Source organism: Hippopotamus amphibius, chromosome X, assembly GCF_030028045.1.
Source record: "Hippopotamus amphibius kiboko isolate mHipAmp2 chromosome X, mHipAmp2.hap2, whole genome shotgun sequence".
NCBI classification, from domain to species: Eukaryota; Metazoa; Chordata; class Mammalia; order Artiodactyla; family Hippopotamidae; genus Hippopotamus; species Hippopotamus amphibius.
The window spans coordinates 86,450,030-86,473,810 of NC_080203.1; the positions used below are offsets into that span (position 1 = coordinate 86,450,030).

Sequence of the window (23,781 nt, forward strand, 5' to 3'; positions counted from 1 at the left end):
AAAAAGGGGCTAGAAAGATGTGTAAAAAGCATCAATAGTTTATCAAAATTATTTCCACAAAATATGAATTGGATATTTAAATACATTAACAGATATATTCAGAAAAATAGGCAAAGTGTTCATTGTTATTCAGCATTTAACCAAAACTTTGGAAAAATTCTAATCAAAACACCAAATAACACAATTTCACAAACGGTCTTGAAGATCATGGATTTGAATCAAAAAATTTCTAAAAAGGTAAAAGAAATTGTGAAAAAGAGAGTTAATATTGACATGTCAAGATCAAATAATATACTGTAATAGGAGAAAAAAAAGGTTTTAGAGTCAGAGTCATACAAATCTTTACACAGAAACCTATGTGTGTGTGTGTGTATATATACATATATACACATACATATATAAACGCATATATTATATATATGGAAATTTTAAAAACCTAAATAAAGGGAATATGCCATGTTTAAGGATTAGAAGACTTGATATTGAATCCCAAATAAAATCCAAGTGCTTTTGTTGTGAAAATTGACACGCTGATTCTAAGTGTATACGGAAAGGCCAAAGGGCCAACAATGGTGAAGATAATCTTAAAAAAGAGCGAAGGGGGGAAATTTACACTACTGAATTTCAAGGATTATTATAGAACTACACTATGTAAGACTATGTAGTACTGTTGCAAGGACAGACAGACAGATGGAACAAAACAGAGCACAGAAACAGACTCAAACATTTATTGACACTTAATATGTGACAAAATGGGCACTGCAGAACAATGATGACAGGTTAGTGTTTTTAATAAATGAGTCAGAGTAAACTGGATATCCAAATGGATAAAACCTGAATTTTGTTGCAGCTTACCTCATGTCATTTGCAAAAATTAATGCCAGGAAGATTATAGATATAAATGTGAAATGAAAAACAAATTTCTAGAAAGTAGTAACATAGAATATCTTCATAATCTTGGGGTATGCGCCAGTGTTCTTAAAGACAAAAAGCACAAACCAAAAAGAAAAACATTGTAAAACTGGACTACATTAAAATTAAAACTTCTCTTCATCTAAAGACATTATTTACAAGAGGGAAAAGAGAAGGATAATATATTTTCCATATATCCAACCAATAAGTGCTCTTGTCCTGAATATATAAAGAATTCCTAAAAATCAGTAAGAAAATAAAACACTTAAGCGCAAGATTGGAACAGGTACTTTCAAAAGAAGATATCCAAATATCCAATAAAATATTTCAAGCTCATTATTCATCAGAGAAATTGAATTTTTTTAAAAAATGAAGTACTACTAGACGACCAATCAGAATGGCTATTTTTTTTAAGTTAAAAATACCAGTAGCTGTCAAGGAATGAAGCAACTGGAGCTCTTACACACAATGTTTATAAACCATTTTGGGAAACTAACAGTAACTAATGAATTAGAACACATACTATCATATGATCTTACAATTCTACTCTTAGGTATTTGACCAACAGAAATCTATATACAAGTGCATTGAAATATATACACAAGAATAGCATTATTTGAAGTAGCTAAAATCTAGAAACAATCGAAATGCCCATCAACTTTTGAATGCATAGCATGTGATTCTATAGAAATATATAGAAATTAAATATACATATAGATATAGAAATTAAAATATATATAGAAATTAAAACAAACTGCTACACTGAATAACATGAATGAATCTCACAAACATAATGTTGAGCAAATGAAGTCAGGTACAAAATAATATTTACCATATAGTTCAATTTATATAAATTTATAAAATAAGCAAAAGTCATCTATAATATTAGAAGTCAGGAGAGTGGTTATCATTGAGGAAGAGTGGGGACTCTGAAAGGGGTAGCTGAGGAGCTTGCATGATTCTGTTTCTTGAGCATGGTGGCACTTACATAGTTCTGTTTTTCATGTTTGTGAAAATTCATCAAGATATACATTCATATTTGTGCGCTCTTCTGCACATATATTATACTTCAAGAAAAATATTTAAATATACATCCTATAAATGAAAAAATATATGAAATGCTATGCTGTTGCTTGAAATAAAACAAGAAAAAATTAAAACGTATAATATAGTTTCAAAGATGTTTACATATAGGCAGTATACTGAAAAGAATAACCAACAAATTCCAAATAAATAAAATGACCTGGTTCAAATATCCACTGCAAGTGGAAAAGAACTCCTCTACTTAGCAGTTCTTGTGGAAAGCACCATCTACTAAGAATGTCAAATAAAATAATAAACATCTAATTTGACTATATTCTGGCATTTCATACGAGAGTCTAAATTAAGGAAACTGCTCTCTTTACTGGTTTCTATGTATTCTGGATGATTCTTTATGTAGCTAGTATTGGAAAAACAATCATTAAATGCTGTAATAATGTCTATTTGATGGCTTTATATTGCTATCAGTAACCAGAATATACAGAAAATAGTATTGTACAATAAATGTGGCTGAACTTTCTATACAGGCATCGTTGATCAAAGACTTTTAAGAAAGTAAAAATCACGTGACTATGGTGAAAATATTTTCTTTTTTTTTTAAACATAGTATATCACATTTTTCAACCTTTGGAAGTAAATTTCAATGCTCTTTACTACTACCATATTATGGAATGGAAAGTTAGTTCAACGTTAACTGCAAATCCATGTTATGTTTTACCTTTATGAAATATTTTTGTTGTAGTTGCAACAGAATCTATTATGAAACATAGTCAGAATTTCCTTCCAAATAAATATTATGAAGTATTACTATATTTAAGGACTGTATATTTTGTATTTGGATTTCTATGTTTAAGTTCTATAAAATGCCCTTAGTAAAATAAAATATAATACTAGCCAATTTTTAAGTCTAAATTAATGACAATGTTTTAGATGGAGTTTCAAAAAATTAGGCTTCTATATGTTCATAAAATATGTAAGACTATATTCAGCAGCAAACAATAAATATAAATGGATAATTTTAAATGACAGATTCAAATAGCTTTTTTCCCCCATGCCGTTGATCTCAGATGCAAGATTTACTTAATGTCTTACTCCTTAACTTTTCCAAGAGCTCTATCACTGATCTATGAAAGTGAGAAAGCCTAGCTTTTTCCATTTTCAAAGTAGCCATAATTCTAAATATTTATCTTAACAGATCTCTAAGTTTTATTGCTGCCAACATACAAAGATGGTTAAGACATACTCAAATAATGTTGGAAAATATGCCCTGCATGAAAAAATTTAGTCAAATTTTTTTAAAATTGTTTTGGAGATAAAATAGTAAATATTGATACTTGTTTTTAACAATTATGAGGCTTGTTAAAATTTAATTGTTAACAATTATGATTCTGATTGAATCATTGTTAAAGTTATAACCAAATGATTAATAACTAGGGCCAGGAAGCCACAAAATATGTGAATTTAAGGGGAAAATACTAAATCTTGTCAGAAATAGCAAGTGCTAAGGTTTGACTCTAGCAACTGTTACCTAACTGATGCAGGTACTTTTGACAGAAGAGAACTCAGTGTGGCATAACTAAAGTTGGAACCAGCCTGGGATGAATTGCTGCTGATACATTCACTGGACTTTCCACTAGGGTTCTCTGCTCTGGCCAATTTCCAGGCAGACAGGTAGCCAGTTCCCTTCTGTCATGTGAACCAAATCTCACCCTAAGGTTATCTTCCCACTCTATATTGTAAACAGAAGAGGGAGGTTAGTCCTGTTTAAAATAAGTGGCATTCTGCAATTATGCTATAAGGAGAATATCTGAAACCCTGTTTGTTTTCGTTACCTTTTCTGATTGTTCTTCATCTTGGACACTTAAATTTGAGGACACGGGGTTGGGGGGAGGGTGGCGAAGGGGAATCTGGGACAAAGTGAAAGAGTAGCATTGACATATATACACTATCCAATGTAAAATAGATAGCTAGTGGGAAGTTGCTGTATAACATAGGGAGATCAACTCAATGATGGGTGATGACTTAGAGGGCCAGGATAGGGAGGGTGGGAGGGAGTCGCAGGAGGGAGGGGATATGGGGATATATGTATAAATACAGCTGATTCACTTTGGTATACCTCAAAAACTGGCACAAGAGTGAAAAGCAATTATATTCCAATAAAGAGCTTAAAAAATAAATAAATAAACAAAATTATCATTAAAGAAAGTTTTATTTTGCTATTCTGTAACAGATAGAAAGTATTAAGCTACTTTTTTTTACCTAGAAATCAAACTACATGCTTGCTTGCTTACTTGCACACTTCCACCCCCAATTCAGAGCACTGGTGAACTTTCAGGTTCCCTCACGTTAAAGTCTAACTCTCAGCCTCAAATGTTGTATCAAATGAATTACTCTAGCCTTCATTCCAGCTATGGGATGAAGTAAATTTTGCGATCATGTCATATAATAGGAAAAAAAATTTCACACACAAAAAGTGTAGGCTTTAATACTTTTTCTCATTGATAAAATGAGAAAGTATAAAATCCCTAGAATCACTTCTAGTACATCTCAAATCAAAGACTGTAATCTAGAAATGAATCAAAATAAAGCCTATTTCATACTTTTCAAATTTTTTGCCAGTTTATCAAATCTGACACCTGTCAAAATTATAGTTTAGAATAACTTTCTTCTAATGTTTATGCATTAAATGAAATATTGTATTCTAATGAAATAAACATTTGATGGTATTCTGTAAATTTATTTACCCTTATCAAAATTTATGTCCACTCACAGAAAATGATACCTCTTACTCTGGTAAAATCTATAAAGTACCTCTTAGAATTCTGTAATACATTGGTTTTAATAGTTTCCAATCTATAGCACGTCTTTGAACATAAGGACAATACTTGTCACATAAGAGATACATAAGAGGTAAAATATTTATTAACGTATTAATGAAGTATACTTAGGTGTAATACCACAGAGTGCTTCACATATTATGTACTCAAAACATAATTGCTGATTGGTATGTTGGTAAATAAGTATAACGGATGATATTAAGGGACTCAGAGATTGTTGGTGCTTTTAGATCACTGAATGCTTCCTTTTAAAATACTGTTAGGATGTTTTCCTTAGAAAAATTGACAATTAAGAGGGTTTTATATACTTTTAAATGTCAACAATTAATAAGAATGAAAAATTATTTTAGTTGATAATGTAGGACTTCTATCAAATTTACCATTAAATACAGCCTAATTTCTGGATAGTTATTCATGCTCCTTTAATTTTGCACTCTTTTTCTTTTACTCCTTCTAGGGTTATCTCTTTTAGTGGACACGGGAATTATAAAATGGAGAGACTATGATAGGGGTTCTCATGACTAGGTTCTTATGCCACCACTTGCCTCACAATTTTTTCTAGTGACAGAAGTGACTAAGGAGCCACAAGCCAACCTCACACAGATCCAGGGATACCGGACTTTGACGATTCCACTCCTGCCTGCTCCTGCCTGCCTTCTCATATGTCTCCTGGATAAGAGCATGAAGAGACAAATAAACTTCATGATCTACCCATAATTAACTCCTGTTACTCAGCACTGTGTTATATTAATTATACTACGTGGTAAAAATGCCAAGGCCAAAATATTTTTAACTTATGATCAATATGATCAACAGAGTTTCCAGAAACAAACTTCTTTTTAAGCCATCATGTTATCATGCTTCCAACTGGCAAGACTTTTTTAATAAACCAATGACTGAGGAGAAACAGAAAGGAAATAGGATTAAATTAAAACATGTACAATTATTTTAAAAGAGTGATGGTAATTTGAAACCACCACTAACAGAAAAGGTTCACCATTTTTCTAGAAAACGGTGTTGAAAGAGGAATTATTTGAACAAATTTGTTCAATGAAACCCTGTGAACCATGAGAAAAGTAACATTGGTCCTTTGAAAATTCAAGCAATGATTAGGAAAAAATATAGTTAATGATTTTTTATTGGATGGAAGTTGGTTTAAGGAATTCAAAAAAGAAGTCAGTATAAATTCTCTTCATGTTTTAGTAATTTATTTGACATTCGCTACTTATGTGTTCATTTCAATCCTCGACACACGTTAACTGCCAGACATGAAAAATAGTGCTCACTCTAAGAGGCTTTAATGAATGACAATATTTTTGAAATGTGCTTTATGAATACAAATATTTCCAAAGCAAAGAAAGAAAACCATTGAATGAGTAGACACAATGAAATTCTGAGCATTTCTCTGATTTACAAAAGTATGCCTACTTTTTGTTTATCACTAAATGAATAAAATCAGTTTAAAAATATATGTGTGTATATGTATGTATACCCCCATACACACAGTACATAAACATTTCGAAGTGACAATTTTTTAGTGCACTGCCAAAGCACTACAATAACTGTCATCCATAGACATTCACATGCAAACACTACTGGGATAGTACACTACAGCAAATACAAGTTTTAGCTGAATTCCTTGGCAAAAACTTTTAAAAAATGGAAATAATAAAACAGAAATCCACTTCTCATCTGAACAATATAGAAAATAATGTCTTTTATCATCTGAGTCATATATACACACAGTATTGTCTAAGCTCAGAAAAATAACTTCTTACTATACACACAACTGCAGTGTACACTCAGCAAATGTTATCATTGGAAGAAAATGGGAATGAAGAGATCTGAGGAACAGTGGCAGGAAGAGATCTATCCATTAAAATATAAAAAGTAAGGCATGGCAAGGCCTGGAATGCACATACAAGGGAGTGGACTGGGGAGAAAGTAAACAGAAAATAACAGACCAATTGAAGTAGAAAACAGCAGCTAGTTATGACACAGAAATAAATCATGAAAGTTGGATGGGTGGGAAGTGAGAGGTGAAAAGAATTTATCTTCTTTGTTTTAAGCTTTGATAAATAAATATATGTATATGAAACTGTAAGTCACTAGCCAAAGTCCATTTAGAATGAGCATTTACTAAAATGCCATGAGTCACAGCACAAACTTTGCCAAAATTACCACATAGGGTTATTCTGAATAACAGTTGTGAAGATGTTCCACAAAATTCAAAATGCTAGACTCATATAAGACAGACATTTTACACAATATTCTGCTTCAATCTTTCCTTCCAACTCTGGGAAAATGCAAACAATGAGCTCTCCAGACCACAGAGGGGAGGGAACCTTCTCTGCTCCACTATCAGTTTCATGCAACAGCAGACTCTGCAGTTACAGCAAAGCCTAACTCTGGAAGCAAAGCAAAGATGGTGACCAATTGGTCTAATGAACAGGGATGCAGATATGCCTGTGACCAATGTTTCCACTCCTGGCATTAGCCACAGAAATTCCTGGGGGGAAATAATTCAGTGGAGGGAATAAAGATTCCCCATCCTGCTTCAGCTTAACTCTCACAAACTTTATTGTCTGGACATGAACAGGATTAAATTATCCCAATTTGTTCTTTAAAGTAGGAAGGACTGAGAGGGTAGAAGGATTATGTAAATGTATCAAAATATGCCAAAGCACATAATATTTTTCTTTACATATAAAAAAACTGGAAAAGATTAAAGTCTAAGGTGTGTTAGCTATGTGTGTGCATTGCTATGATCATTTGACAGCTAAGAAAATGAGGCTTAGGGAAATTAATTTATTCAAGGCCACTTATCCAACATAAATTTGACTGTGGGTCTGTTTCATGTCAAAGTCCTGGCTGGCAATTTCTACAACAAAAAAGCCTCCCATCATCAAAGGAGGTGAGGAAGATAAATGATTAGAAGAGTCAACACATTTTTTGCTACCTTTCTTTTTTCTTGTATATTTTGGTACTGAATAATATTCCTAACAAACTTTTACACATGCCTTCAATAGCATTTCCTCCTCCACTAATAGTAACTCTACAAGAACAATTCATGATATCAGAAGCACAGGTAATCATGAATTAATGCACTGATCACCAGCAGCTGAAAATATCACAAGAGAGAAAACCAGGCATTATGTGCCATGTGCTAAAAGAACGCAACAGGACATATGAAACATCCCCCCCCCCCAATCATAGTTTCAGTCTGATCAAGTTTCTAGATCCACCGCCCAAATTAAGGAAACAGAGGGTAGAGGAACTTGACACCACAGGGATATAATTACCAAAACTTAAGACTGTGGCAAATGCTACATGCGAAACAACCTCCTTTCTTCAATGAATAAAATTGCAAGGAAAGAGACAACAGGGTAACATACAGATTAAAAAGACACTTAAGAGGCTTACTGGGATTCTAATTGTTAAAAATATTAAAACAAATAGCATTTATGAGACAATTATAAGTTAGAACCCTGACAGTATCAAGGAATTACTTTTAACTTTAAGTATGATAAAGGAATTGAAGATTTTTCCAAAAGAGCCCATGCCTTATAGAACTATATACTGCATATTTGTGGTTGAAATAATGTGATATCTGGTATTTATTTCAAAATAATACTGAAAATGTATCAGAATGGAGATTAGACGAATAAGAATGCTCATGAATTGATAACAGCTGAAGTTGGGTGTCATATAAATGAATATTCATTATACTATTATATGTATCTTATGCATGTTTGGAAAAAAGCAAATGCAACATCACTGAAAAATGTCCTAATTTTTTTCAAGGAAAGAAGCATATTATCAAGGATTCATAGAGTTGAAAAGACCTTAAAAACCATCTATTCAAACCATCTCATTTTATAAATAAGGAAATTAAGGCTCAGATAAGATAAGTGACTTACTCAGGGTCACAAAACCTGTCAGTTCCAGACTCAAGATCAGAATTTAAATCTCCAAACTTGTAGCCCAGGGCTCTGTTCTTTTTCAAACCTATAAGCAATGACTGCATTTAAACATTTAGTCCAGAATGTTCTTAAAATTGAGTGTCATCAATAAAAGTAAGCCATGTGGCAAGGAATGAATAGAGTTTAGTTCATACCAAAAATGAGCTGCCAGTCACTGTGATAAGATCTGTTTCTTTCTGAGACCCATGGTTTCCTGCTGAATTGGAGAATCCAAACTCAGTTTCTTCCTCCTGTCCAAAGAAGTCAGAGTCAGGATGTACATTCCATTCCGTTTTGGCTGGCGGCAGTAGTTCTGAGACACTGTTTTCACAAAGGGTGCTTGAAGGAGTCAGAGCCTCTGTGTCTACTGTTAGCTTACCGCTGGGGATCAAAGCTTGGGGCTCTTGACTTGAGTTTTTCACAGCCGAAGAGCTCAGAGATCCCAAGGGCCCCGCACTTATACTTGAGACATCATCCATATCTAAGGGACTCTGCTGAAAACCGGCGGCTGTCGTTCCAAAGAAGAGTGAGGTATCCAGACTTTGAGGAAGGTCACTGGTGGCCATCAAGGCCTGAGGTTCCACCGCCTGCCCTAAGGAATTATTAGCAGGGAGGTTCCCTGCCAGAGTTGAGTTCACAGAAGCCACATCAATAGTCAAGATCCCAGAGTTCACCAATGCAGTGTCCAGTACTGCAGCAGAACTATTACCAGGCACGTCAGAGAAGAGAGACACAAGCTCTGCATCACTGAGGTCATTCTGCCCCTGGCTGGTAAGTTCACTGCTGGGCGTGAGAGAATTTGCAGCTTCTAGCTGAGCTAAGAGATCCTGACGCAGGTTGTGCCTTTTGGCCATGTGGGTCTTCATGCTGTGCTTGGATGTGAAGAGTTTATTACAAGTGGAGACTGGGCATCGGCTTTTCCAAGTGTCCACATCCTGCAGGTGTTTCTTGGAGTGAATGTAGAGGCTGCTGCGAGCAGAGAACCTGGCACAGCAGCCTTCCACCGGGCACACAAAAGGCTTTGTGCCCAGGTGGGTTATGCTGTGGCCTTTCAGATGTTCGGCCCTCGTGAAAGATTTCCCACAGCCTTCCACAGGGCACATGAACCTCCGATCATCATCGTGCTTCCTTTTGTGCCTTAGGAGTTTGGACATGCTGGTGAAGTTCCAGCCACAGCCCTCAAAGTCACAAAGGAACGGTCTCTCACCAGTGTGGCTCCGAAGGTGAATTTTCAGCCTACAAGCCTTGTCATACTGTTTGCTGCAGCCAGGAAAGGAGCAGGAAAAGAGTTCCTGTTCCCTGAAGTGAGCGCGGTTATGGGAAAACAGGGCACTCACTGTGATAAACGTCTTCTTGCAGCCAGAAAACGCGCACTGGTAGGGCCTCTCAGGCTCGAAGTGGCTGCGCTGGTGGGCGCTGAGTTTGGCCTGCGTGGGGAAGGTCTCCACACACACCTCGCATTTGAATGAGTTCTCCTGCTCATGACCCTTCATGTGCGCTTTGAGGTTATATACGGTGGTGAAGCTCTTGCCACAGCCCTCTGCCGGGCAGCCAAAGGGCCTCAGTTTGTCGTGTGACTGCAGGTGCCTCTTGAGCTTGTACGAGGTGGTGAAGGTCCAGCCGCAACCACCCAGGGGGCACTTGAAGGGCCGCTGGCCCTGGCTGCTGCTGTGTGTCAGCAGGTGCACCTTTAGCTGGTGCTTCTTGGCAAAGGTCTGTCCGCACTGCGCCTCAGGACACAGGTACAGCACCACGCCCTGGCCCGGGCCTGGCGGCCCGCGGGGGCTCTCAGCTGCAGCCGGGCCCTCCGCCTCCTCCTCGGGCGCTGGGGCGGACGCGGGTTCGGCCCCCTCGGCCAGCAGGAGGTCGGGCGGCAGCTCGGGACAGTCGCCAGGCTGCGTGGCGTGCGGGATCCCCGCTTGCGGGGCGATCAGACCCCCGGGCTGCGGGGCAGGGGCGACCCCAGGCGCCCAGGCTGGCGGCGGGGGCGTGGCCAGGGTGAGGACGCCGTTCTCGAAGCGCAACAGCAGGTTTTGGTTGTGAATGGTGACGGTGCCCGCGAAGGCCGCCGCGGGGCCCAGGCCTGGGGCGGGGATCGGGGCCAGGGCCGGGACTGGGCCGGGGATAGCGGACAGGCAGCTGGGGCCCAGCGCAGGGCGGCCCTCGGGGTTCGCGCCGCTTTCGCCCCCCTGCAGCCGTGGGCCCAGCCCGGCCTCCTCCCTCCATTGGGGCCCTGCGGCCTGGCCGGCGCCCGCGGTATCTACGTCACCACCCACCGGGTCCAGCAGCACCAGGAAGAAGTCATCGTCGTCGCCGCCGCCGCCGCCGCCGCCGCCGCCGCCGCCGCCACCGCCACCACCGACGCCTCCAGCGTGATCGGGCCTCAGCGCCAACGGGCTAGGGCCCGGGCCTGGGGAGGCCGCGCGGCCCTCCTCACGCCGCCGCCCGGGCCCGCCATCTTGGGGGCCCCGGAGCAGCAGGAGGCGGCGCGCGGGGGCCTGGCCGGCCCGGGGGTCAGGACCTCCGTGGATCCGGCCGCCGCCCCGGGGGCTGCCGGTGCCGCCGCCCTGTCGCGTCCCGCGAGCCGGGAGCAGCCTCGGGATTTCCATCTCCGCGTCCTTGAGGCTCCGCTGGAACCGGAGTCGCGGAGGAGGCGCGACCCCGCCCCCTGCCGCGGGCCTGAACACGTTCCTGAAAGGGAAAAAAAAAATGTGCAATGCGCAGAAACTGGCCCTATCAGATATTAAAACGTATTTAACGCCACCGTGATTTAAATATTCTGGTACTGGGTCTCCAGAACAGAATAGAAAGCCCAGGGGCAGAGCCGCATATACATAAATAATTCCAGAGTTAATATTAGTAGGAAATGAAGGCGGTCTTCCCAGATACAGGGGAAATGACAGTTCACTCAGTAAATGGGGCTGGCATGAATACCTTAGGTATCTATTTGCTAAAGGCAACATAAATTGGTACCTCACTGTCTGTACCAAAATAAACACACCCCCAGCCTCTGTCCCTCCCAGTGCTCAGCATGGTGGTTAGCACTTATCCTGTGTTAAACATTGTTTACCAGTGGCTGGCTGGATTGATAGATTACAGAAAATTCCTGAGAGAATACACTACGTGTCAACATTAAACTACCGTAGTGCTAGCAATTCCTACTGAAAATGATGTCTTTTTAAATATGTTCCTGGACGGCTTCCGTATCCAGCGCTGTCTTGAGCAATGTCCTCAGGAAAATTTGTCACACAGTTAAATTTTTTGTCCTGCTGGGGCAAAGACTAGAATGAGTAAGAGGTGAGGTCAAAACAGATTAGCACTGCTCAGTCTAGAAATGCAAAGCCTGGAGAATGAAGCAATTTATATTGAAATCTGGAAAACCCAACCCACTCCTGGGTTCTCCCTATAAGGTGCACAACCTAAACCAACTCTTTGCTCTTCCACCATTGGTTACACCATGGTAAATTTCATGTCCAATCTCGAGAATGCTGAGGACATTCCTCAGCTTACTCTAGATTCTCCAGCACATGGAGGTCTCTGGACAAGAGCACTTGTTAAATGTGATAAAGTTAAGCCCTAGGTTACTGCAGTGGACTCCCCTGCGAAAAAGACATAGATGCCTTTTGCATGCCCAGTAGCCCCAGTGTGCCTGCTTGCATTTAAGCCTGGTGGCCTAGTCTCACTGTAATGGATTTGGCCTGCAATGCCTAATGTTGATGATGATCCTCCAATGTCTGTCATCAGTGACTTGGGAGTTGATATAAATACAGGGTGAATTAATCTGGCAAGAGAAAGGTTTAGAGTGATGACTAGATTATGCAATACCTATATATGTATATATATATATATATATATATATACACATATATATGTATAACTTAAAGAATCCCTTCTTTCCCCTCTTTTAATGATAATGGACACTTGCTGATCTCTTGATTAAAAGACCAAGATTTTCATGCATAATAATTCAAAGCTCAAAAAAAATAATTCAAAGCTCATCAAAAATTTCTACATCACATAATTTTCTTTCTATTACATGTTTGGGTGGAAGCATTTTTTTTTCAAATCTGCGGTATAGAGGCGTGCATAAAACATATCTGCCAGGTTTAGATAATTTATAAAGCAAACACCCATGTAACCAGGACCAAGGACAAGAAATAGACCATTGCAGGCCTTCCAGAATACAGCCACCGTATTCCTCCCAATCACAACCCACACCCTCCCCTATGGATATAGTTATTATCTTGACTTTGTGATAATCATTTCAGTGCTTTTTTGTTTTTTTTAAATGTGACTTTACAACTTTTGTATGCATGGCCTGCTTCTTTCACTCTGTATCACTTATTTGAGAGACTCATCCGTGTTGTTCCTAGCAGCCATAGATCTTTTATCTCCATTGTTGACTAGTATTCCAGTATATGATTTTAGCAAAGTGATTATGACATGATTATACCATTCTACACTGGATGAACCCTAGGGTTGTTTCTTTTTAGCTTTTTATTATGAACAATGGTGCCATGAGCATTCTTGGACATTTTTCATGGGACTTAAGTTTAAAAGTCTCTTGGGTATACATGTAAGAACAGAATCACTGGCCCATAGAGTATGCATATCTTCCTTTTCTACAGGATGCCAAATTGTTTTCTGTAGTGGTTGTACCAATTTACAATCCCGCCAGTAACACAGAGAGTTCTTGCTCCTGCACAACTTCATCTACACCAAGTATTGCCAGAATTTAATTTACTTTTTTTACCACTACTATTAAGTTTGTGCACATTCTCATGTTTATGAACCTTTTGGATTTTCTCTTCTGTGAAAAGCGTGTTCATGTTCAACTCTTTCACCATTTTTCTATTCTATTTTCCATCTTGTTGTTGCTGATCCAATAAGTTATTTATGTGTTTTAAATGCCAGTCCATTGGTGGTTATATGTGTGGCCACAATAGTCCTTTGTTTTGTTGTTTGTATTTTCTCTTGCCTTATGCTGTGCTTTGTGAACAAATCTTAATTAAAACATAATTATATAACATATTTATAACATAGTCAAATGTATCATTTTTTTCCTTGTGGTTAGTGCTTTTCTATTTCAAGAAATATGTCCCTGCCCTGGGGCCATGAAAATATTCTCTATTTTGTCTTCTGAAATATTTATGGTTTTGCCTTTCACAGTTAGGGCATAATCCACCTACAAGTGATTTTTGTGTGTAGTGTTGAGTAGGGTTTCATTTTTATCTTCAGGTGGATATCTCATTGTCTCAGTGAACTGCTTATTGAAAAGTCTTCCCTTTTTCCTACTGATTTGCAGTGCCACATGTGTCATAAATCAAGCATCTACCTATGTATGGACTAGTTTGTATACTCTCTGTTAAGTACCATGGCTCTATTTATCTATCTCTTTAAAATACCACATATCAATATTAATTACCACAGATCTATAGTCAATTCTGATATTTGGATAAGGCCACTCAATTCTGCCTTGTTCTTCAAGAATACCTAGGTTATTTTGGGCCTGTCTTGACTCCATTTAAATTATCAATTCATGAGAAAGAGTTCAGCTAAAATCATGTTTGGGGTTCTAATTAGGATTGCGTTGAACATTTAGATTTGACTTCTTGTCAGTAATATGGAATGTTATTGAATGGATATGGTCTATCTCTCCTTTTAATAAGGACTTCCTTAATGTGTCCCAATAATATTTCATATTTTTCCCATAAGAGGACATTTTATCCTGGGTACTTCATATTTTGCAAATACTGCCTTTGAAATTTTCATTTTGTAAATGTGTTGCTGGTAAATAGAATAAAACTGGCTTCTGTATGTTGATATTTTATCCTACAAACAGCCACCTAAACTCTTTGATTGATTCTACCAATTTGTCTGTAAGTACCTGTAGAATATAGTATACACAATCATATTATCTGCAGAGAATGCTAGTCTCACTTCTTCCTTTCCAAGCATTTTGTTCCTTTTTTCCCCCTTACTAATCTTTCTGGGTGATAGTAGACATTCTTATTTGATGCAGCTCTCAAAAGAAAGCTTTCAGTAATTCCAAGAATGGTATTTGCTGTAGGTGTTGTGTTCTGTAGCAGTCCAGATCCAATCAAGAGATGGGAAGTACACAGTGGACAGGGGAATTTTAACATAAAGTTAAACATAATGTTTAACTAAAGAGTTATTAAAGAATGACAAATGTAGAATATATAGCTTATAGGAAAACTCTATATGGTATCCTGGGCCTGAGGGAGCATACCCAAGCAAAGACAAACTTGAAATGGGGGTCTCTCCCCAAGGCTGGAGGTCACACCTCCCTGGAGAAGGTGTAGGAGAACCTACTGGATGGCAGAGAAGTTTGCTGGTTTGCCAGCGCCAGAGCTGGTCTACAGAACCAGAGCTGGTCTACAGTTGCAGGGTAAGCAGGAAGCTACCCTCTGGAGCACATCAGTGTGGTCAAGACAAAGCTGGTGGCCAGCGTGTGGACCTGTGGTAGGAACGTGTCCTGGTGGATTTGGAGGCCTGGAGCTAACAATGTCCTATACATAGGATCAGGAGGCCCTCAGTGTTGTGAGGGCTGCAGCCTTGGGAGAAGTACAGGAGATAAACCTAGTGGTGCGGTGGGGCCAGAGAGCGGTCAAGTAGAGGCAATCACCAGGTAGGTGGCTTAGAGCACAGGATGTCCCTATGAAGAGGGCCACAGAAAGCCAATGATCAGGCCACACTGGGATTGCACATTCGATGAGGACAGTTGTTCTGGGCACATGCTTGGGGCAGAGCACCTAGGATATCCTTACACCCACACTTCTGACAGCCAGAAGTCACAGGAGAGCCACTTCCTCCTTCAGTGTCCATCCAGTGTCTTCTAACTGAGAAAGCGTAACATCGTGAGCACTTTGAAGGAGAGATGCTTAAAGTAATTCATCCATTATCAGAGAGCATATATTAAAGGGTGAATTTAGAACAGGGAGGCAATACGTTAATAATTGGCTTCATATCCTTTATCAGTTTAGGGGAGTCCCTTGTGTTGTTACTTTGCATGAATAGCAGGCACCGTATCTATCATCATATTGCTTCTCTGGTGAATTAATGATTAAAGCAGCAGGACTGGCCATTTCCAGAGTTTTAATAGACTGCCTACAATTCTTGTTGGACCCACGGTTCCCTGGCCTGAATGAGTTTTGCTGCAAAACCCAGGCTCCGGCATAATGGGGTGTCATGAGGGTAGGGCAGAGAGCCTGTGGACTCTGCATTCTAGTCCTACCCAGGGCTTTCCTGCTCTACCTGCAAGGAGAACCTTGGTGTGTGGTGAGATTGCCTCTTCCACCCTGAGTGTGAATATCACACGTTCTCCTCAGGAATAGACTAGGTTATACCTGAAATGCTGCTCTGCTCTCTTGGTAGCTGTACCTCAGCTAAACAGGGAGAGAAGATGCTTGGATTTTATTTAAAGCCATGCTCATCAGAGCCCTGTCCATGCAGGAGCAAGGCAAAAGATTCCAGTGTTAGTCTTACAAACGCATGTATTTACCAATGTTGGCAATTTGAGTGCTCTAATTGCACTTTTCTCGATTACCTTTAGGCTCCAAAATGGACAAAAATTGATGGAGGAAAATGGCATATAATTGTGCCATTCTTAAGGGACAAATGATCCATTCTTTAGTGATTGAACTGGCATCTTATACTGGGAAGGAGAGACAATTTAATTTAAAAAACTTTTTTTCTTTCAGTGTGTCCATATTCAATAGATAGAATAAGATACCACTAAATCCAGAGGAAAAAATACTGTAATAGTCACTCATCCTTGGAATCTTGTATGCTCTTCCTAGTACTTCCAATGTATAAAGTATATTCACCACTTCTGTTCAGAAGCCACACAAGACAAATTAACCCACAGCCTTCTGTTCTCACGCAGGACTGAGCTGGCTTCCTATCCCGAGCACCCTGAGACCTTGAACAGGGGGACCTGAATGTGAACTGCAGATTTCTCCCTTAAATGCTGGTTGGACCTGCTGCCCGGACTCCCTTAAGTGCCACCCTGGCAATGATGAGACAGAGATGTGAAATCTGAAACTTGTTCACTAACAAGAGGAGCAGCTCTCTAGGCCTGCCACTTGAGAAGTTGTCCCCACCGGGCATCCAAGTAGGCACTCTAACTTGGTAGAAATCACTGAGAAGCAGGTTTTGTGGAGATACACACCTCCAGTCTGTGGTTTCTGAAGATGGGCTCTGTAGCTGCAGCTGCTGTGTCTCTCCCTGCAGGAGGAAGGTGGATTTGGGAGCTCCCCATGAGGCATAGGCTGGGAGGGACCCATCAAGGGTCACATCCTCCCACTGACAACCAGAATGGACCCCACTCCTGAACCCCAGCAAAAGAGTGAAAGTCCCCCTGTTGTGTCAACAGCACAAAGGTACAGTCTTATTTGCTGGGTCCCTCGCTCCAACCTGCCATGCTCTGGCAGAGGATGCAGAGCCAAGAGCCAAGTTTTAGTAGATGCTGAAAATTCAAGGAGTTGTTTCTCCCTGGTTCAACTGAGAGAAGAGGGGATGGGGCCAGGGTGAACTCTGTGTTTACTCCTGGGGACCAGGTGTGCTTTGGGTGAACTTGACAACTCCTGCACCACAGAAACCTTCCCCATGCCCTGCATCTGCTCTCAGAATATAATACAATTTCTGAGGATGCCCAGGCTTCCTTACATTCAGCTCCAGTTTTCCCTTAAGAATGGTATGGGTGAGAGAGTTTTCATTCACTCTCCCTTTTGTCTTACTACAAACACCCCAAACCACACTCAGGGATTGCTTGGCCACTCTAAGACTTCACCCAGGCCCCGATTCTCTGCCATCTGCAACCTTGGTGCATTCTGACTGGCTCAGAGGAATTTGATCTCAAGAAAAGAACTCACAGAGGCAAACCTCTCCCTGGAGAGGATCTCTATGGGGCCAGAAAATGAACCAGGGACTGATGGCCTGAATGCTCCTCTGGAAAAATTTTCACTGTCTGCCAACAGAGGGCATGGCTGAGAGGCACTGTCCTAGTTATCTGCCCAGCAGGGAACTTTGCAGGACCTGACCCTCTGCCTTCTGTATCTGTTGGAAGTTTAACCCTCTTCATATCCTGAGGATGGTTTAACTTCTCAGAATAATACATGCTATATTTTACTCATGATCTGGTGACAATAGAAATCGCCATCTGTCCACATTTGTTTTTGACTTCTGTTCATTTCACTGTTGTCCCAACCTCTCTCCTCCCTCTTCTAGGAGTTTGTTCTCCAGGGCCCCACACCACAGTTAGACAGCCTCACGTGGGTCTGAGCTTTGGCTTTGAGTTCTCTGTGAGGCAAACTTTGGACTCGGGCTCAGCACAGAGGGCAAGGCCTAGAGTGAAAAGAGGTTCACAAGCCAGATTGCTACTTTGATCAAAAGAAACCCTTTTCCTTGCAGCCTGCTCAGCTGGAGAGTTATTGGTTTTCACATCATTTATCCTGCACATGCAGACCCAGTGTGCTTGCTTCAAAGCCCAGTGGACTCATATAGTGAATCTCCAGAGTAATAATGTATGATGATTTTACTGAGGCTAGAGCTGCCACTGACCATCTTTGACACAACAGGGAGCAAACTTATCTTACCATATACAGGTGTACCTTGGAGGTATTGCAGGTTCAGTTCCAAACTACCACAATAAAGCAAATATCAATAAAGTGAGTCACATGAATTTGTTGGTTTCCCGGTGCTTATAATAGTTATGTTTATACTATACTGTAGGCTATTAAGTGTACAATAACATTATGTCTTAAAAATATACATACCTTAAATAAAAAATACTTTATTGCTAAAAAATGCTAAAAAAAAAAAAAAAAAAAAAGAAAGGTATTTTTTTCTTCCTCAGCGACTCCCAAACTCTCCATGCCCAGGCCAAGTATTGTTCCCAACCACTGGCTGCATTTTGCCTCAGCCTTTCTTACACATGACTTACCTTTCCAAGAAAGAAGCATTTCCCCAAGGTCTGCTGTGAGCTGATGTGCAACCTTAGAGCGGGATCTTGAGGGACAAAGAGGTATTGGGAAGAGGAACTGATAACAGGAATTGGTTGAAATGTTTTAGTAACAGAACCATCTAACCCAGTTACTATGTTTGAGTAGTTGACTTATCAAGTGATATTTGCAATAACTGCTCATCACTTTTTCATTTTCCCAACAGCAGGTACCTAATCCAGAGTGTTCCTTCAACATCAGACTTCTGACACATAATTGTGCCTAGAATTGGTTCATATCAGAATCAGACAGGCTTCTGGACCATCAAACTGAAAAGCAGGACCTTACATGAGATGCACATTAGTAATGGTGAAGAAAAAAGTGTATTTAGAGAATACAAAGAAATAGTTTAAAATATGATCAAGATTGCAAAAAAGCAACACCACATTAATATAAATAAAAAAACTTGAATATTTTGATTTATTATTCACTTAAAAGAAAAGCTAATTGGCTAATAAGTTGACAAGCACTTTACAGGCCTTAAATTATTTGAGGGTTCTTTGATTCCAAACATGTTTTTCCACTCTTTAAATTAGAAAGAAGTCTTTGTGTAAATTTTCTTGAAACCCTTACCACAATCAAAATGGTTACCATACCCATCATCTCCCCAAATTTCTTTATTCCTGTTTGTATTACTTTCCTCTCTACTTATCTGTATCCCGTATTGCCACTGATCTGCTTTCTCTCAGTATAGATTTGTTCGCATTTTGTTGAATTTTATATAAATGTAATAATATACTCTATTCTCTTTTTTGTCTTTTTTAACTCAGTGTAATTTTTTTTTACATATTTCCCAAAGCTGCTATTTTGGGCAATAAATCATTTCTTCTTGCTGTTGTATGATGTCTCATCATATGGCTCTTTGGGTTTTCAGTTTTGACAAATAAAGCTGCTATGGATATTTATGTACAAGTCTTTGTGTGGACCTATGCTTTCATTTCAGTTAGATAAAAGCTTAAGAGCAGCTCTATGTTAACTGTATCTTTAACATTTTAAGAAACTACTAAACTGTTCCAAATATCTCATATGTTTAGTCTTTTTAATTCAAGCCATTCTAATAGGTGTGTTGTGATATATCATTTTAGTTTTAATTAACATTTCCTTAATTACTTATAATGTTGAACATCTTTTCATGTGCTTAATTGCCATCCATTTATCTTATTTGGTGAAGTGTCTGTTCAAATAGTTTCCCATTATACTTGTTTAGTTTGTTTACTTGTTATTGATTTTTAACAGTTCGTTATATATTGTAATTACAAGCCATTTGATGGCTATATGTTTGCAAGCTATCTTCTCCCATTCTGTGCCTTACCTTTCAGTTTCCTAAGTGTCCTTATTAGAATGAATTATTTCAATTTGGATGATATCTTATTTATTGATTTTGTCTATTATACTTCATACTTTTGGCCACCTATTTATTTTTGCCAAATCCAAGTTCCCTTAGATTTTTTTCCCTATTATTTCTTTTAGAAATTTTATGGTGTTAGCTCTTAAATTTGTCTAATGTTAATTTTCACTTTTTAGCCTTTATTTTGTTAATGTGGTGTATCATATTTATTGATTTGCATATATTGATACATCACTGCATCCCAGGGTATATGTAAATTGCTCATGATGTATAATCATTGAAATGTGCTTTGTAATTCAGTTTCCAAGTATTTTCTTCAGGACTTTTATATCTACATTCAGCATGGATTTTGGCCTGTAATTTTCTTTCTGTTTTTTGTGTTATTTCCTTCTCTACTTCACCATCAAAGTATTATCTCCTCTTTCATTTCTTATTTTATTTATATGATTCTTCTCTTTGTTTTTCTTTAGTTAGTCTAGCTAAAATTTTGTCAATTTTATTTACCTTTTTCAAAAAAAATTCTTATTTTTGTTTATCTTCTCTGTTTTCTTCCCACTCATTATTTCTATTATTTCAACTCTAATCTTGTTATTTTCTTCTAACTTTGGATTTAGATTGTTCTTTTTCTTATTCCTTAAGGTAAAAAATTAGGTTGTTTATTTGATAGACTTCTTTTTTATAACATAGACATTTACTACTATAAAGTTTCTTTTAGAGGTGCTTTGACTGCATCCCATGTCTTTGTATGTTTTCTTTTGTTTGTTTGTTTGTTTCGCTTTTTTTCTGACACAAGATGATTTTTAATTTCTCTTTTCATTTCCTCTTTGACACATTGCTTCTGCAGTAGTGTTTTGTTCAATTTCTACATATTTGTGATTTTTCTAAGTTCGTCTTTTTATTGATTTCTGGTTTCATACCATTTGTGTCAGAAAAGATACTTGATATATTTTCAACCTTCTTGAATTTGTTAAAATTTCCTTTGTGGCCAAACATATGATCCATCTTAAAGAATATTTAATGAGCTCTTAAGAATATGTGTTCTCCAGTCTTCCATCCATTCTTAGTTTATTTAATCTTAACATATAAGCAACACTATTGAACTGCCCAGACTCCTTGCTCTATTCTCCAGATGACACACCGCGTTGGTATTTAATATTAGGTTTTTGTCTTTATCTTAGTTCTCAGTACAATTGTCTAATTTCATTCTGAGAATCTCCATTCTGCCTGGTGGTACTCTAGCTATTTTTTATATTTGATCCTAGCTTTCAATAGCTCCCTGGATTTGTGTTTATAAGTGTAAGGTGTTATTTGTTTGTTTGATTGTTTTTGCTTTCGTTTCTCTTTTGTTCTGTTTTGGTTTTCAATTTCTGTTGGGTTTCTCTTTGAATATCTGATAGCATACTGGGGTTCTTCTGTCAGGTCTTTCCAGAGCCTTATGTCCTAATGCATTCAGTACTTGTGTGGCTTATACATGTATGTGTTTCCTAGACTTGGAATTTGTTTGACCCAATACTCGGACCTTAGTCTGGGGTTTGGACAGTCTTCTATAAACCCCTTTATCACTGAGACAAGCAACCCCAGACGTTTAGACTACCATGAGGAAACAAAGAAACACTATGCAGGCAAAGGAGCAGGAAAAAACCCACAAAAGCAAATAAATGAAGAGGAAATAGGAAAAATGCCTGATAAAGAATTCAGAGTAATGAGAGTAAAAATGATACAAAATCTCAATAACAAAGTAAAGTACACAAAACAGTTCATAACAACTCAGAAGAACTAAAGAACAAACAAACAGCAATGGATAACAAAATAACAGAATTTAAAAAAATACTATACATAGTATAAGCAGCAGAATGACTGAGGCAGAAGGACGAATAAGTGAGTTAGAAGATAGAATAGGGGAAATAACTGCCACAGAGCAGGAAAAGTAAAAAGAATAATAAGAATGGAAGACAGTCTCAGAAACCTCAGTGATAACATTAAGTGTACCAACGTTCGAAGCATAGGCATCCCAGAAGAAGAAGAGAAAAGAAAGGGTCTGAGAAAATATTTGGAGAGGTTAGAGTGGAAAACTTCCCCAACATGGGAAAGGAAATAATTAACCAAGTCCAAGAAGCACAGAGAGTCCCATACAGAATAAACCCAAGGAGAAATACACCAAGACACATATTAATCAAAAGAACAACAATTAAACACAAAGAAAAAATATTAAAAGCAGCAAGAGAAAAGCAACAAACAACATATAAGGGAAAATCCATAAGGATAACAGCTGACCTTTCTACAGAAACTCTGCAGGCCAGAAGGGAATGGCAGGATATACTGAAAGTCCCGAAAGAGAAAAACCTACAGCCAAGGATAATCTACCCAGCAAGAATCTCATTCAGATTCAACAGAGAAATCCAAAGCTTTCCAGACAAGCAAAAGTTAAGAGAATTCAGCACCACCAAACCAGCCTAACAACAAGTGCTAAAGGAACTTCTCTTAGTAGGACACACAAGAAAAGGAAAACACCTACAAATACAAACCCAAAACAATTAAGAAAATGGTAATCAGAACACACATGCCAATAATCACCTTGAATGTAAATGGATTAAATACTCCAACCAAAAGACAGAAACTGACTGAATGGATACAAAAACAAGACCCTTCTATATGCTGCCTACAAGAAACCCACTTCAGACCAAGGGATACATATAGACTGACAGTAAAGGGATGGAAAAAGATATTCCATGCAAAGGGAAGTCAAAAGAAAGCTGGAGTCGCAATACTCCTATCAGACAAATTAGACTTGAAAGTAAAGGCTATTACAAGAGACAAAGAAGGACACTACATAATGATCAAGGGATCCATCCAAGAAGATTATATCACAATGGGAACTATCTATACCCCCGACATAGGAGCATTTCAATACATAAGGCAAATGCTAAAAGCCATAAAAGGGGAAATTGACAGTAACACAATAATAGTGGGAGACTTGAACACCCCACTTACATCAATGGACAGATCATCCAAACAGAAAATAAACACACAAGCTTTAAATGACACATTAGACCATATCGACTTAATTGATATTTCTAGGACATTCCATTCAAAAATGACAGAATACACTTTCTTCTCAAGTGCAAACAGAATATTTTCCAGGAAAGATCACATCTTGGGTCACAAATCAAATGTCAGCAAATTCAAGAAAATTGAAATCACATCAAGCATCTTCTCAGACCAAATCACCATGAGACTAGATATCAATTATGGAAAAAAAAAACCTGCAAAACATAAAATCACATGGAGGCTAAACAATTAACTATTAAACAACCAAGAATTCGTGCTCGCTTCGGCAGCACATATACTAAACAACCAAGAATTCATTAAAGAAAACAAAGAGGAAATCAAAAAAATCTAGAAACAAACAGCAAGGAAGACACAACAACCCAAAACCTATGGGACGCAGCAAAAGCAGTTCTAAGAAGGAAGTTTATAGCAATACGGTTCTACCTTAAGAAACAAGAAAAATATCAAATAAACAACCTAAACTTACACCAAAAATAATCAGAAAAAGAACAAAGCAACCCCAAAGCGAGCAGAAGGAAAGGAAGCATACAGATCAAAGCAGAAATAAATGAAAAAGAAAGGAAGAAAGCAATAGCCAAATTTAATAAAAC

The 23,781-nt window shown here is 38.5% G+C and overlaps 1 protein-coding gene across 1 annotated transcript; it reads right to left on the reverse strand.

Annotated features, from left to right (window-relative positions):
• Positions 1-5,971: 5,971 nt before the first annotated feature.
• On the reverse strand, positions 5,972-11,393 carry LOC130842540 (zinc finger X-linked protein ZXDB-like). Its single transcript, XM_057719194.1, has one exon. It carries the CDS (start codon positions 11,359-11,361, stop codon positions 8,902-8,904), a length of 2,460 nt encoding a protein of 819 aa, XP_057575177.1. The 5' UTR covers positions 11,362-11,393; the 3' UTR covers positions 5,972-8,901.
• Positions 11,394-23,781: the final 12,388 nt, after the last annotated feature.